We start from the raw sequence: 16,100 nt of genomic DNA on the forward strand, positions 1-16,100 counted from the left end.
GAGCTACCCAGAAACGAGCATAGTCCTTGCGACAGTAGCCACCAAACTGAGCAGGTTTTGAGGGGAGCGAGGGAATCAAGGGAGGAGGACAGGCAGACGTTGTAATGGGTGGTGAGTTCAGAGAGGGGCAGGGAAACAGGACGGGGAAACAGGACGGGGGTATGTTTCAGTCAGGGTTTTGAGATCATTAGGGTTTATATTCTTTATATTTCTAAATGTGATGTTACGGTTGACATGTTGGGTGGAAGGGGTCAAAGATGTCTAACAGAACAGGTTTGTGGTCAGAAATTGGGAGATGGCCATCAACAATATTGGAGGGACAGACACCAGTGGAACAAACTAAGTCTAACATATGACCTTTCTTATGAGTGGGGAAAGTGACATTCTGTGTGATGTCGAAGACTGTCAAGTACGGACATGAAATCTGCAGCAAAATTACAACTGACTCTTTTGTCAACATCTGTAATGTCAGCAATGAAGAAAGTTCAGTTAAGAGTCCAGATGGTTTTGGGGGGCTTTAAATGGTTAAAACGATCATAGGTTGAGACCCAATGGGTTTACGTGCAAGATATTCAAATGAGATGTGTTGAGATAAACTGACAGATTTACAGATTTACATCCACTGTAACTTTGAGCTCCTCACGAAGCAGTATAGCAACACCACTTCCGCACCTAGAGGTTGGAGACCGGCTGATGTTTGTGTAACCAGTAGGTATTGATTAAGTCCATAAAACTAATTTGGCTGCTGTCGGGTCTCCGTGAGGTACCATTATGTTCAGTTTATTGTCAGTGATGAAATCATTCACCAGTAAGGCTTTGTTAGTGAGAGACCGAATATAAAACAGTGCAAATTTTATACAGGCTATTGTCAGGGAAACCGAGGTATGCTTAGTCCTATACATGTATAAATGAGATGCAACTTGTTTGTGTCACAGACATTGTTTTTTCACAGACTGTGGCCTGCACTGTGGCCGATTGTGCGGAACAGTACATTGACTGGACCGAAATGAATGAGTGGCGGAATTCTTACATTGTGTGAAGGTTCGACGAGATCCATGGTGGATCTTGGTTGGTGGAAAATGGCACTGTTAGCAAACAGACCTGGGGGAGCGCTGTAGCTCTGGGAGTTCAGACGTAGCAGCTCTGCTATTGAGTGTTTCAGCGAGGCACTAGCATTGATGACTAAGTCGAGAGTAATCCACCAGAAACAGACATGGATCCACTTGATGTCATTGAGAAGCCCTGGTGGTAGAATGGCAACACACAGTTAACATATCACAAAAGAAGCAAAATATGGAGGAAAAGTTGAATTGTGTTTTGGAAGAACTGTGCTCTATTCATTACATAGTCAATAAAGCTATTACAACATATTTTGGTATCCGGGGTTGAGACTGCCGCACCTTTTCATTCGGAATGATGTTGCCTTTTCCCCTCACAAAACTTCCAATTCCTTCTACCTCATACATTCTTCTTGTAGATTTTAGCAGAAGACTGCGACAGAAGACACATACCACTTTAGAAATCCCATAATTCAGTGTTACCAGTCCTATTATATCTTCTAAAGTGAGTGTGTAGTCTGGTCACAACTTCGACGACTTACTGTACCTAGGAAAGGTTTGTTTCTCAAAGTCTGATATGGTTCACCACAAATGCGACATACATTCACAGATTTCAATGGGATTTCATTTGCCGGTTTTGCTGCCATCTTCTCTTAGCTTGGTACTCTTCTTCTTCGATGCCCGCGGTGAACAATTGAGTTAGAAAATTAATAGATCAGGTTGGAGATCAAACTTTAAAATCGCTAGTAATTGTTTGTTCTCCAGTTCCAATTTTTTTTTGCCAATCCTTCAATTTAGTCCTGAGATCTGGCAGCTATCAGGCCTGCACCTTTTCCCAAACACATCCCATCCACATGGCGATGTTGGTAGGTTGTACACTTGGTACAACAGAGTAGGGAAACCAGTGTGCCTGGTGAGCTTTTTTTTTGTGGGGGGGGGGGGGTTAAGCAATGCTAAACGCATTAGCTCTGGGCCCATGTCGTACAGCAGTCTCCTGTGTTATTCTAACAGTAAGAGACCTGAGGTGAATTATTTAAAGCTGTAAGAGCAAGTCCTGGTACTTACCCCGTAGTACAACACCAGCTCCACTCTCTCTATCCCTCTCTGACTTGGAGTGGATGGGAGACGTGTAGAGGACAGCAGGGATGTAATGGGGTTTAGAGTCATATAGACCAAGCCTGTTGGGGACAGTAGTAGTAAAAGACAAGAACTATTGTACAGGGAGGCAGACAAACTGTTCACAGACCGACAGACCTAGGATAAGGAAAGGAAGGACTGACAGACAAACAGAAACAGACTGGCAAAGCAACAGACACAGATGGACTGACAAACAAACAGAGGATGGCATGACAGCTCCATGACAAAACTCCTCTGCCCTTACACCCCAATGCATGTCCCGCTTATCACAGAATCTTTTAGGGGAGTTCGAAGTCTGTTCCCAACTATACTCACAAATGACATTAAATATTTCTATGAATCAGTATAATTCAAGCATATTATTATACTACATCTTTTTAAATACAGTCTTTTTGGCCTACGTTATGGTCAAGTGGACCATTGGTCCAAAACGTATTATCCTGCAGCTAGTCTCGGGAGGCCACACCTCCAATCTTGTCTGGCCTCTTTGAAGTCTGGGCTGAATCTCAAATTGCATGCTACATACAGTATTATGTACTGCAAGTACGTATTTCGTGGGTGATGTTGAAGTATGTACTCTTTCATATATAGTAAGCCAGTAGTGGGACCGATTGGGACGTACTGTCTCGTCATAAAATTGCGTCTCAACATTAGATCATTTTGTTGCACATTCAAGTTGCATTGGGTAAATTGACCAACGTTTCTTATGAAGTTTACTTCCACTACAAATAACACCTGTATGGCTTTTGCCACTGGCTGTTTTAATAGCTTAGAAGCCAGCAATACCAGTATTTTACTACTTGGAATAGTCATAAGTATTAAGTCCATGCTGGCGAGACTGAAGATGAACTATACGCCAGCTATTTCATTTCATGGCACAACAACGTTAGTTTTTTATTTTATGCATGAATTACATTGATGCAATAACTATCAATATAGATGTCGATAACTGACTTAGCCACTGTCGAAAGCACTGAAAGCATTATTCTCTTGAGCAACTGTTTAAGCCCCTGCCAACCAATACATTTGATTGGGTTAACATGTTTTGAGGCGTTAGCCCAAGCAAGGATGATTGGATTGACAGGTTTTGACACATTACTGAAAAAAGCGTTTTCCCCACCCCTTTGAAACAAAAATAGGTATTCCCCAGGCTTAGCGACAAGCCAGGCTTGGTTAAGAGGCTATCCTGTAGCCAATAGTCTTGTGTTGATTTTGTTTGCTAAATGCTAACTCGCTAAATCCCTCCATCCCTGTGAATTTAGTATTACTAGATGCTAACAATGCTAATTCTTGCCCTCTCCCGGGGTGTGTTACAGGAAAGCCCCACAGCATCGAGAGCTCTGAGCGTGTTCAGCTGTCGGGAATGTATAACGTCCGCAAAGGGAAACTCCAGCTACCTGTGAACCGCTGGACAAGACGCCAGGTCATCTTATGTGGCACCTGCCTCATCGTCTCCTCCATCAAAGACAGCCACACGGGCAAGATGCACGTCCTGCCCCTCATCGGAGGAAAGGTAACTTTACCGTCGATTATTTTCCGTGGCTCCAACGTGGCATCCGCAAATCTCCCTTGTCAAATTGTCAAAATTGCACATCTCTATATAATTTCCAGATGGAAATTTCTCTTTTTAATTTCCATTTATCTTTGTTCTATTTGAATATCTATCATCACAGTGTAATCACGGAGATAAATCCACAGTCTTTAATCAGCTCACTGACGAGTCCTGATAAAGGGCCAGTAAGCCAATATTGCAAATCCACAATTAGGCCTCCTCCTCCAGTTTCTTATTTCTTGTCAGCTTTCCTCACATTAACTGCTATATTCTGTTAATACATATTCAGCTTTTATTCACTTTGTTCTCTATTTCAAATAATGATCGTAGTTCTGCCACATTTAGGCATCTGGGATTTCCCATTGTAAAGATACAGAGCTTTTGGTTAATGACTGCTCTCTCTTATGGCTGTGTGTGAGCAGCAGAGGACTGGCAATATGCCTTGATGTCCCCTCCTGAAAGGATCTATCTACTATCCTAATACTGTAGCTATACAGTGGAATGGGACTCTTCAAATCTCACCCCACATTCACAGCTCAAACATCATCCATCTTTGGATCTTTAGATTCCCATTCATCTCTGCCGTGCATGTATTTATATGTGTGCATGTGTTTGTGTCTGCCCATGTAAGCGTGGATCTAGATTTTCTGCATGTGCACACATGCATGTATGTGTTTGCGTGTTCATACATACTTGGGTGTGTTTGTTTATACGCTTCACCAAATAATTGCAGCCTGAGGCCATTTGAAATAACCATCTTAACACGGTAGCGTGTGCTGCTGACATCAATAAACTGAACAATGATCTTTAATGTCGAAGCAATTGGAATGCCAGAACTCTCGTCTTATTTAGTGAAAAAGTCCCTGGATTTTCTGCGTTATTTGGACATGTACAACATGGACAACATATTTGAAATATATTAAAATCCTTGGCTACAAAATCCCCATGGAAGGGAATGTCTATATATCATTTTATGAATAGATGTTCTAAGTAAATGTTCACACTTTTTGGTGATTCTGAAAGAGTGATCACCCCAGCACTGTTTTGATTTACTGAAGGGTGAGGCTGGCAAGATGTTACCACAAGGTGAAATTAATAAACACAGACAGATTAAGTACAGCCCGACATCCTATACAGCTGTAGAGAGGCTTTTCAGCATTGAAGGCATGTGTTCAAAGCAGATTGCTGCTGTCTGTCCAAACAAGCTTTTTGAGACCTTTTTAAATGTCTTGTGCTTTTAAATAAATACTGCTTTCGGAAATAGTATTTGAACAGAAAGGTCTGTTTATCTTCAGTCTCTTAACATGGAGCGGTGAGCGGATGTGTTTATTCTGTCCCTAACTGAGTGTGTCTCACAGGTGGAGGAGGTGAAGAAACATAGCCACTGCTTAGCGTTCAGCTCAGCAGGTCCCCAGAGCCAAACCTACTACGTCAGCTTTGACAGCTTCACGGAACACCTGCGCTGGCACCGACATGCAGCCAAGGTACTTTTGTGTATTAGTGTGTGTGTGAAGACAACGTTTGGAAGTCGAATAATAAACCTCTTTCTCTTTTAAATGCACACACAAATGAACATTCTCTGAGCTCTCCTTTCTCTCAGCCTAAGTGAACTAGGTCAAAGCCAGGAAACCTATTTTCTAATTATTATCAGGGACGAGTATGTCATGGAAGCCCAGGGGAAAACTCAGAATAGAACCTGGGACTGGAATGGGAGGAGGAAGTAGGAAACAGACTGGAGAGTATATAGTTGATCATGTTGAGGGAGATAGTAGAGAGTATAGTAGATTATATATTAGTATAGTAGATTATATAATGGATAGTATAATAAACAGTACATTGGAATATGTAGTACATAATTTAATTGACAGTATAGTAGATTATATAGTAAGTAGTTTAATGGACAGTATAATCGATTATATTGTATTTACATTGGATATATAAAGTCTACACACCCTTGTTAAAATGCCAGGTTCTTGTGATGTAAAAGAATGAGACAAAGATAAATCATGTCAGAACTTTTTCCACCTTTAATGTGAACTATAACGTGAACAATTCAATTGAAAAACAAACTGAAATCTTTGAAAAAATAAAAAAACTCACAACCTGGTTGCATAAGCGTGCACATCCTTAAACTAATAGTTTGTTGAAGCACCTTTTGATTTTATTACAGCACTCAGTATTTTTGGGTAGGATTCTATTAGCAGGGCACATCTTGACATGGAAATATTTGCCCACTCTTCTGTCAGATTGCGAGGACATCTCCTGTGCACAGCCCTCTTCAGATCACCCCACAGATGTTCAATTGGATTCAGGTCTGGGCTCTGGCTGGGCCATTCCAAAACGTTAATCTTCTTCTGGTGAAGCCATGCTTTTGTGCATTTGGATGTTTGCTTTGGGTCGTTGTAGTGCTGAAAGGTGAATTTCCTCATCATCTCAAGCTTTCTAACGAACGCCTGAAGGTTTTGTGTGAAATTTGCCTGGTATTTGGAACTGTTCATAATTCCCTCCACCCTGACCCCGGTTCCAGCTGAAGAAAAAAAGCCCCAAACATGATGCTGCCACCACCGTGCTTCCCTGTAGGTATGGTGTTCTTTGGGTAATGTGCAGTGTTTTTTTGCGCCAAACATACCTTTTGGAATTATGGACAAAAAGTTCAACCTTGGTTTCATCAGATCATAACACATTTTCCCACGTGCTTTTGGGGGACTTGATGTTTGTTTTTGCAAGACTCACTGTTTGACAGCATGTTTGTTTTTGTTTTTGCACTTCAGCCAGGCTTGGATGTTTTTCTTTTAAGAAAAAGCTTCTGTCTTGCCACCCTACCCCATAGCCCATTCATATGAAGAATACGGGAGATTGTTTTCCCATGTAGCACACAGCCAGTACTTGCCAGAAATTCCTGCAGTTCCTTTAATGTTGCTGTAGGCCTCTTGGAAGCCTCCCTGACCAGTTTACTTTTCGTCTTTTCATCAATTTCTGAGGGACGTCCAGTTCTTGGTAATGTCTCTTTTGTGCCATATTTTCTCCACTTGATGATTAGTCTTCACTGTGGACCATGGCATTTGCTCTGAGATGCAACTAAGAAAATCCTACTAGAACAGCTGAACTTTATTTGTGATTAATCAGAGTCAATTGAAATGATGGCAGGTGAGTAATGACTTCTATTTAACATGAGTTTGAATGTGATTGGTTAATTCTGAACACAACCACATCCCCAGTTATAAAGGGGTGGTGGGGGGGGGGGGTTATGCAACCAGGATATTGTAAGGTTTTTATTTTTCATTATTCCCCCGTGAAGATTTCAGTTTGTTTTTCAATTGAATTGTTCACATTATAGGTCAAAAGTGGAATAAGTTCTGACATTATTTATCTTTGTCTCATTCATTTACATCACAAAAATCTGGCATTTTAACTGGGGTGTGTAATCTTTTTATATCCACTGTAGTATAATGGACAGTATAATACTGTAGGTGATATAGCAGAGGTGGGGGACTCAAGTCACATGACTTGACTCCGAGTTACAATTTTCAGGACTTGTGACTTGCTTGATTAAAGTATGAAAATGACTTGACTTGACTTTGACTTGAGAACAAGTTACTTGAGACTTGACTTGACTTGAAGTGGAAGACTCGACAATGACTTGAACTTATAATAAACAAACAGCAATAAAATGATTTTACATGTTGTGACATCAGCACCACTAATCAGCGTATGTGCCTTTAACGCTGCACAATTCAAACCGCGCAAAACATGGCAGACAGTAACGTTAGTCGAGCTCCACAAATTGTATCGTTTGGATACAAAGACGTTGAACTGGACCGTGTGAATAAAAAAAGATTTGCCAGATGCAAAATATGCAACAACGTCAAATTTCATTCATTATTTTAAGAACCACAAGGAAAGGTAAGAAAGTAATCTCTTTATATTCAGTTTCACTCTATTACGATTAAGTTACTAATGTAATTAATTAATCTTTTGTTTGTCATAATTTGGCCTTGGTTGCATATTATGTTTGGGTTTTTATCATTACTGAATACGTCTGGTAAATAGGAAATTTGACTATAACAGTGGCATAGCCTGAATTTTAATGTTGATGGGCATCTTAAAATGAGCGGGCATGTATATTATTACACGTAGGCTATAATGTCTGTATTAAATGTGGGCATTTTCAAGTGTTTGTGGACTGCGTGTGGAAACTAAAAAGCATTAACTTTATTGTATGAAAGGCTAACATGGAGGCGCAAATGTGATTAGCACCTAAACATTTCGAAGAGGTTTTTTTTTTACTCATACAGACAAGAATAATTACAACGTAATTACATATTAGGCAGTTTTTCAGTCACAATAATTAGTTTATAAGGTTGTTGTTATTATTAGCCCTTATTACATGGATTGGCTGAATTCCAGTGCAGAATGCGTGTTATTTCTTGATAACAGACCGTTGCCTTGAAAAACAGCGCGTTGCAATTGACGCAGCAGGATTCTAACCAGAGACGGAACGGACTATTTTCTTTAGAGGAAGCAATACAATCGTTTTTAAATCAATAATTTCCTTTTGAAATCAATATTTTGTGTCAAATTATTGATTTATTTGGTATGTAGCCATGTAATAAGCGGGATAAGGTATAGCGAGGCGGTTGTTATAGCGAATACAACCCCTTCAGGCTGATTCAAGATCCTTCCGCTTCGTCCCCCCAAAAAATTGTACCGCGGAGGAGAAAAATATTTGATTTTGAAATCGAGCTTCGCACCGAGCGCACATCAGAAACAGAGGACAGTGTGTGTGTGTGTGTGTGTGTGTGTGTGTGTGTGTGTGTGTGTTCATTTCTTTAGTACTGTGACTTGACTTGACTTGACTTGAAACTTATAAGGACTCGACTTGACTTGCTTAGGGTGAACCCTTGACTTGACTTGACTTGCTTGATTTATCTGAACTGTGACTTGTGACTTGACTAGAGACTTGATGGTTTAGACTTGAGACTTGCTTGGACTTGACCATGTGTGACTTGTCCCCATCTCTGTGATATAGTATAGACAGCATATGAGATTAGTATATTATAGACAGCATAGTAGATTATATAGTAGATAGTGTGTAGTAGAAAGTATAGTTGATAGTAAATTTAATAAATGACAGTGTATAATTTGAATTTCCATTCAGTGCAGTTGGCTAGCCATGGATTAGAGCTTACACACACATCCTGGCAAAGTGAAAGACTCACTGTTTGACAGCAGGTTTTCCTTTATCTGTCCCCTTCTCTGCTGGGTCAGATGGTGTCCCAGAGGATCAACTCGGTGGACCTGTCCTGCTGCAGTCTGGAGCAGCTGCCTCCTAACCTCTTCTATAGCCAGGACCTCACCCACCTCAACCTGAAACACAACTTCCTCCCCACAGACCACCGGTTACACCAACTACAGAGGTAGGTCTGCCAGGGAATGAGCCTGTCAGGCGGCTGAGCTAGGCTAACTGGTTTGTGTCTTAAGAACGGCTGAGCTGGGCTTGGCCTGGTTAAGTGCTCTGCATGGAAACACCAGGGCATGGCATGGTTAGGCTTGGTTAAGTTGGCATGTTAAAAAGGGGACTTGGACACCGTTAGGATATGGCTGGACAACACGACTTGATTGTTGTGGACCTGGTAGAATAGTTCTGCTCTTGACATGAATGAGTGTCAGTTGTCTGGCCAGTATTGGAAGGACCCAGTGCTGTCTGACTCTACAGGGAGGCTTTTAATATGGCCCGCCTCCCTCACTCTCCCTCTCTGTTGGGACCATCTGGCCCCTGATTAAAGCACACCACAAAGACTTACTGTACATTGTGTATGTGTGGGTTTGTGTGAGAGGGAGGTTAAAGGCAGAAATTAGGAATCTTGAAGGAGTCTGCAATCTGAAATGAACCTCCTGTACCACCCAACCACACCAAGGAAATAATTTTACCTAAGTTTTGGTTCTGGGTTGAGTGCTGTTTCTAATAGCTTCCACTTTATCCATCTGTGGCTGAACTTCCCCTTATCCCAGCATATACCCTAGGTACTGTACTTTATCTTGTTTTGCCCACTTACATTACAGGATGTTGAGTTCTGTTCTTCCTGGCGTTTGACCAAACAGGGCAGGATACTCTCCAAACAACTGCATCAGTTTGTCTTGATTTTTAGCCTCCAGATGACGCTGGGTCATTTCTCCTTGTCCCTTCTATGCCTTGGTGACCCCCTCCGAATCATCCTCTTCTCCCACATGCCGGACAAGGAGCGACCTTCCTTTGGAGAGTTCTTCCCTTTCTTCGCGGGCCTTGAGTAGGTTGACAGGGTATGTTTAGGTGTTCCTTATCAGGGTGCAACACTTCATAGGTCAATGGTCCCATCTTCCTTCCAGTCTGGTATGGTTCTTGCCACTGGGCAAGGAGCTTATGCATTAATGAGGGATGAAGCAGAAAAACCTTCTGCCCTGTTTTGAAGTCTTGGTGGCGTGCCTGCTGGACATACCATCATTACTGAGCCTGCTGCGCTTGTTTACCCTGGCTTCCTCTTTATCACTCTAGTTTGTCACAGATCTGGAGAACCTACTGCACAATCCCCTGTGCTGATGGAGATGTTTGTGGACCGCCCCAGCGCTACTTTAGCAGATGCAATGGTTGTAATAGAGAATGGTAATAGAGAAGTTCAAACGGCATGAACCCTGTTGAAGCTAGCGGGGAAGGGTAGAAATGGTTACCACTTATCCCAATCCTTACCCATCTCGGATGCAATTTTTTCAATATTCTCTTCAGTGTTTGGTTGAATTTCTCATCAGTTTGTGGATGGTAAGGTTTGGTCTTCAAGCCTTTGATCACCAACTGTTGATGGAGTTGAGCCATCTATCGCAAAGTGAAGTTTTTCCCTTGGTCTGTCAGGATTTCCTCTGGTATTCCTACATGAGGGAAGAGCTGAACAGGAGCAGTGATTATTTTGAGATTGGTTATGGAATGGAGTGGGAACGCTTCAGGGTACCGGGTTGCGTAGTCACAGATCACCAGTATGTATTAATTGCCTGTACTACTCTACAATGGTCCAACAATGTCCATAGTAATTCTTGTGAAAGGTGTAGAGATAAGTAGCAGTGAACATGGGAGCACCGTCTGACATACGGACAGCACTGGCTTTCTGGCATGTAGGGCGCGTTCTGCAGTATGTTTGAACATCAGTAGACTTAGAGGGCCAAAAGAAAGGAGAACCTATCCTGAGGTAAGTCTTGTGTTGCCGTAAATAGCCTGCCCATGGAATTTTGTGTGCCATGTCAAGAACAAGCTTTCTACAACTAGAAGGTACTACTAACCTCCTAGTTTTGGAGTCTGTCCTGGAGTAGATTATGCGGTTGTTTACAGTGTACCCCCATAGCAATTTCTCACTGTCCCCAGCTATAGCCTTCTCAAACCAAGTTTTCAAAGTTTGCTTAGCCTTCTGTAGTTTAGCAATGTCTTGGGGACATATCAAGAAAAATGGGTTCGCACAAACTTTTCAAGGCGCCTTTGTCGGCGTGACTTTCTGGGACCTTTGGTTTCCCCCTCGCACAGACCGACACAAAAGTCAGGCAGAGGTTTCAAACCAGCTTTAGAATGAATAATAACCGAACATGCCACATGAAAATCAATCTGATCATTTCAATGCATTTATAGCTCACTTCAGTTCCCAACAGATCAGAAAGTACTGGCACATCCTTTATGAAATGGTAAATTCTCCACTACCCCAACCTTGAGAAGCTACTTCTGACCCCTAATCTCCACAGTTATCTCAGCTGTGGGATACTGTGTCTGATCACTGTGGACACACTGGATCAGTGCATGGTGACTGTAGTCCATGCAGGAGACAAGTACATTATCTTTCCTAATCAAACACAGTGAGCTACCAGTGTCAAGTATAGCGGGTTAATTTATGACCATTCACTTTTACTGTTAGCAAGACAGATTCCTCCTCACTCTGGAATCTCCTGTATATCATCCCTTTCTCTGGGCAGATGGCAGTAACCAGCAAGCTTGGACTTACGTAGTGGACACATTGAGGCTATATGTCCCTGCTGCTGACAGTGAAAAACAGATAACCTTTCCATCTGGACGAACCGCACGTCCCGTACCGCTCTCCTCCCAAAGACCAGCCTCCCAGCAGTACCGTCTGACTCCTTTGTGTCTCTGGTGCTCCTTAACATGGACACTGCAGAACGGGTTGGGTCTAATCTTTGAGCATTTTGGCACTGAAGTGCCATCTTGAACGCTGTAAGCCCATCCCAGTGTTGTGGGTCAGGTCTTGTAGTAGTTGCCCAAGGATAATGACCTCACTGATCTCCTCTGGTGTCTTCTCCTCTGATCAAACCCATCGGCGGTAGAAACCTTAGAGAAGATGATACGTCTCTATTGGCAACTCTCCTGAAGGTGTAGATGCTACTCTGAATTGGCGGTGGGTTTCTGGAGAAATGTCAAACTTCACCAGCATTGCTTTCTTCAAGTCATTGTATACATTTGACAAATCCTGCTGCTTAAGCCTCTAAGGCCTGAGTAATGGAATCTGTCCACAGGCCTATTCTTCCTCTGGCCATCACCAGGTCTTTGCCAGTCGCTCATACCTCAGCAGATAGTTTTCAATGTCCTCCCATTGCTGATATGACGGCATCTTGTCCCTGACTGTGCTTAGGTCTGCCCCCAAACTTTTCAGAACTGACGTCTTCTGCCAATTACATGGTATTCTAAACTGTGTCACCTGGAGGGTCTGTTGTGGTCATTTGCAGTTCCTGAGAATGTTATCCAACGCCCATCCCTTTGTTGTTTTATTTGGTAATCACAAGTTTGCAGGGCGCCATCCCACCCCTGCCACCATATGTCATGTAGATTCTGCCCAGAGGCTATACTTCCCATACACTTATCCAATAATTGGCAGAAAACGCAAAGGTTCTTTGCAAAGATATTCATTTGCACAATGATCAATAAACAGAAATATGGCAACATATCACTCAGGGCCTCACCCAGCTAGTGGTTGTCCGTCAACATCCCACAATCTAAATGGCTCCACCCTCCCTTGAACTGACAGAGAGGATCCTTTTGTAGTGGAAGCTCCTCCCATCAGTACATACCGTGATTAATTACAGTAATTAAATCAACCCAATGCACATGAATACATTGGATATTCTTCCATTAAATAAGACCGACAATCAATTACAAAAGTAAAGTTTAGAATCTTGCAAGTCACAAATACCTTTTACTCAATTATCATACACTTTCCCAATACCACCCCTACTGTCATGGTATCTTCCAGAAAAGGCCAACATATCCAAAGGGATTGAAACAGGCACTGCAAAGCCCACTGTTGTAGTTCAGATCCGTCTGGAGGCTACTGAGAAACCAAAAAAGAAACTACACATACAATAATTAAATCTACACAGAAGGTATGTAATTGTGACCACCTGCCTTTACATAGATTTAAACAATTCACATGAAGGAATGTATGGATTATGTAATACTGGAATGCTAGGCTAACCTGTGTGTGTGTGTGCATGTGTGCGTGTGTGTGTGTGTGTGTGTCTATGTGTCTGTGTGTGTGTGTCTGTACCCAATGTCTGCACGTCACAGCGAGTGTCCGTCTGACTCGCTTTGAATGTGCCAGGACCAACAGGGTCAAGATTATACGAGGTTCTAGCAAATCCTAATTATGTGCTACTTTTTATTCCTTTTCTTGGCTAATGCCCGGGATAATTACCATTTAAATGACAGACATGACAGATGAAATGCTGCTAGTTTGGAGCTAAAGGGGTAGGAAATGATATAAGGTTATTTCAGAGAGTTTAATTGGTTCGGAGTGTCCCTGCTGGCCAACACACACACACTGTGTTGTGTGTTACAGAGTATGGACTAGAGCCAGGATGATTAACCAAATATCATCTACACCAACCATAATGACCACATATTGGAGGCATGTGAATAAATAAGCAACCTATAAAATTATAAAGTTGACATTGTTTTAAAATTGCTTAATGTGGGTGATTTTATATTGGGACAGTTGATGGTTACAACAGAGCAGGACACTACTAAATATTTCCACTGGTGCCACTGTGTCACTCACTTGGTGGCACCAATACATGAATTGGTCACACCCTCCAAAAAATAGCTTAAATTATAATTGGAATAAAATGTATACCTGGCTTATTGGTTTTTTTTCTACTGCAACCTTTTTAAAATGTTGTTGTGTTATAGTCTAAATGTATGTTTATTATTATTTATTATTTTTGCCATCAGTCTAGACACACTACCCAAAAATGACAAAGCAAAAGCACTTTTGCCCAGATCGATGGCGCGACACATTTCTATCGGAGAGGTCTGTGGAGTTCCTTACACTTCATGGCTTGGTTTTTGCTCTGAAGTGTACACACAGGGACATGTGTGCCTCTTTAAATCATTTCCAATCAATTGAATTTGCCACAGTTGGTCTCCAATCAAGTTCTAGAGACAGGATGATCAAAGGACACATGATGCGTCTGAGCACAGTTTGGACTGTCATGGCAAAGGGTCTAAAGACTTAGGTACATATAAAAAAGAAATATTTTCAATAAAATGACACATTCTAATACCAACCACGATTGATGTCAAAAAATGTATTGGGTCTATTGTAAATTCAGTCTATAACACAGCAGATTGTGGGTTTTTCTGAAGACTTGGTAAATAAAGATGAATTCATTAATTTAATTTGGTTGTTTGTTTAGACTGCTGTGTCTATGATTATGCTAACCTTGTAGTTGTTAAAAATGCAATTATGGCTCCACTTAATGAGACATTTGTAGCATTATTTTACGAGGTTAGTATGCAAAAAACACATTTTAATTCACAGCAACAACATGTTCGAGAACATAAGAGGTTTGTGAAAATAGATTTTTGGGTTGGTTTAGCCAATATTATCTTACATTTTAGTAACTGCCTTCTAAATGTGTGGTTAACATAAAGGACATTCATTACTAATAGGTATTAAAAAAAAATTATATATATGCATTTAATTCATAAGAGGTCTAGTTGCAGCTTCAACACAATTATATTGAAGTGCTTTACTTGATAGTAGGGGGTGATAGTTTGCGAACAGCGGAGCATTTCTAAAAATAACTAATTGTTCACAAACTGCACATCACTATTAGGGCCATTGACAGTTGTCCTCTCCCTCATGATGGCGCCTGACTTTAGTTCTGGTCTTTTATTCTGTTCTGTCTCTCTCTATCTGCATCTCCCTCTTTATCGCTCCCTCCCTACATGTTTTTCTTTTTCACGTCCGAGTCTTTTCCTTTATAAATTGCAGGTTACAATAAATATGTCAATAAATAGGGTCAAAGGTTTCAACATGCATGGAACCATGCCCAGCCCTCCTCTCCCTTTGTGGTGACCTCTGTCAAAGAACAGTGCATTCTGGGATTGTGCAATGGGATGGGCTAGTACCCTTGACAACTGGGCGGGGACAGTGAGAAGGAGAAGGAAGGAGACACACCGAGACTGACGGAGAGGGAGTTGACTTGATAGGGACTCTGGGAAACGGGGTCAGAGAGGCAATGACATGGGGTGTATGTGTGTGGGTTCACGCTGTGCTAACCTGGTAGGGACCCAAAATCCCTCCAAGGAGAGTTAAACAAGGAACAAATGACCCCCGTCTCCATGAGAACAAAACACTGGCTTAGGGGTTCAGTTTACGGTAATGCTTGCAATTGTGGTTTGAATTAGGGTTCGTTTTTTGGGGTTAAAGTCAGGATTAGCATTAGGGAAGGCTAGAGATTTTGGAAATGTGTGTGTGTGTGTGTGTGCTGGTGCGTTTGAGAGTGAGACAGAGTGACGGAGACATACACAGCCTTTCCAGACTTAAGGCAGCAGACTTGTCTGTGAAGTTATCAGCTTTGATGCTAACATGGCAAAGGGCCCTTGAGGGGTGGGCTACGTGCCCTCTCCGCTCCTCCTACCTCATGTCCCTGTCCCCCGTAGGGGTTCAACCGACTGAAGGTCGCTGCTGGACCATAGGACACAGACACATTTTGAAGTGTTGGTACTGACAACACGTTATACGCGCTGCGCGTTTTCCCAACCGTTTAAAGGTTTCCTGGTTTCCACTAGGATGTCCAGCGTGTTGTTTGTATTTGCCGTTCAACCGTTGAGTCTAAACACTGACGGAGCTAACTTCACCGCAGCACCGGCGTAGGATATTGAACGCGCCGCCTCGTGGTGACTGACCACCCTAAAAATGGCGTAGTGTTTTGATTGGCTATTAGTTTTTTAACTTTGGAAGAATTCTAACAGATTGCAGCGACTCTTCGCTGTGACACTGAACCTGTGGATATTTATTGGTTATTCATGCAGAAGCAAACTACCCTTG

General features: G+C 42.0%; 1 protein-coding gene across 1 annotated transcript in view; it reads left to right on the forward strand.

Annotated features, from left to right (window-relative positions):
- phlpp1 (PH domain and leucine rich repeat protein phosphatase 1) overlaps positions 1-16,100 on the forward strand; it is a 68,106-nt gene that overhangs the window by 39,723 nt on the left and 12,283 nt on the right. Inside the window, exons 2-4 of the mRNA XM_010884150.5 lie at positions 3,512-3,708; positions 5,106-5,231; positions 9,016-9,164. Coding sequence (XP_010882452.2) covers positions 3,512-3,708; positions 5,106-5,231; positions 9,016-9,164 — 472 coding nt within the window. The remainder of the gene's footprint in view (positions 1-3,511; positions 3,709-5,105; positions 5,232-9,015; positions 9,165-16,100) is intronic.

The sequence above is a fragment of the Esox lucius genome, chromosome 3 (assembly GCF_011004845.1).
Source record: "Esox lucius isolate fEsoLuc1 chromosome 3, fEsoLuc1.pri, whole genome shotgun sequence".
In the NCBI taxonomy this organism is placed as follows: domain Eukaryota; kingdom Metazoa; phylum Chordata; class Actinopteri; order Esociformes; family Esocidae; genus Esox; species Esox lucius.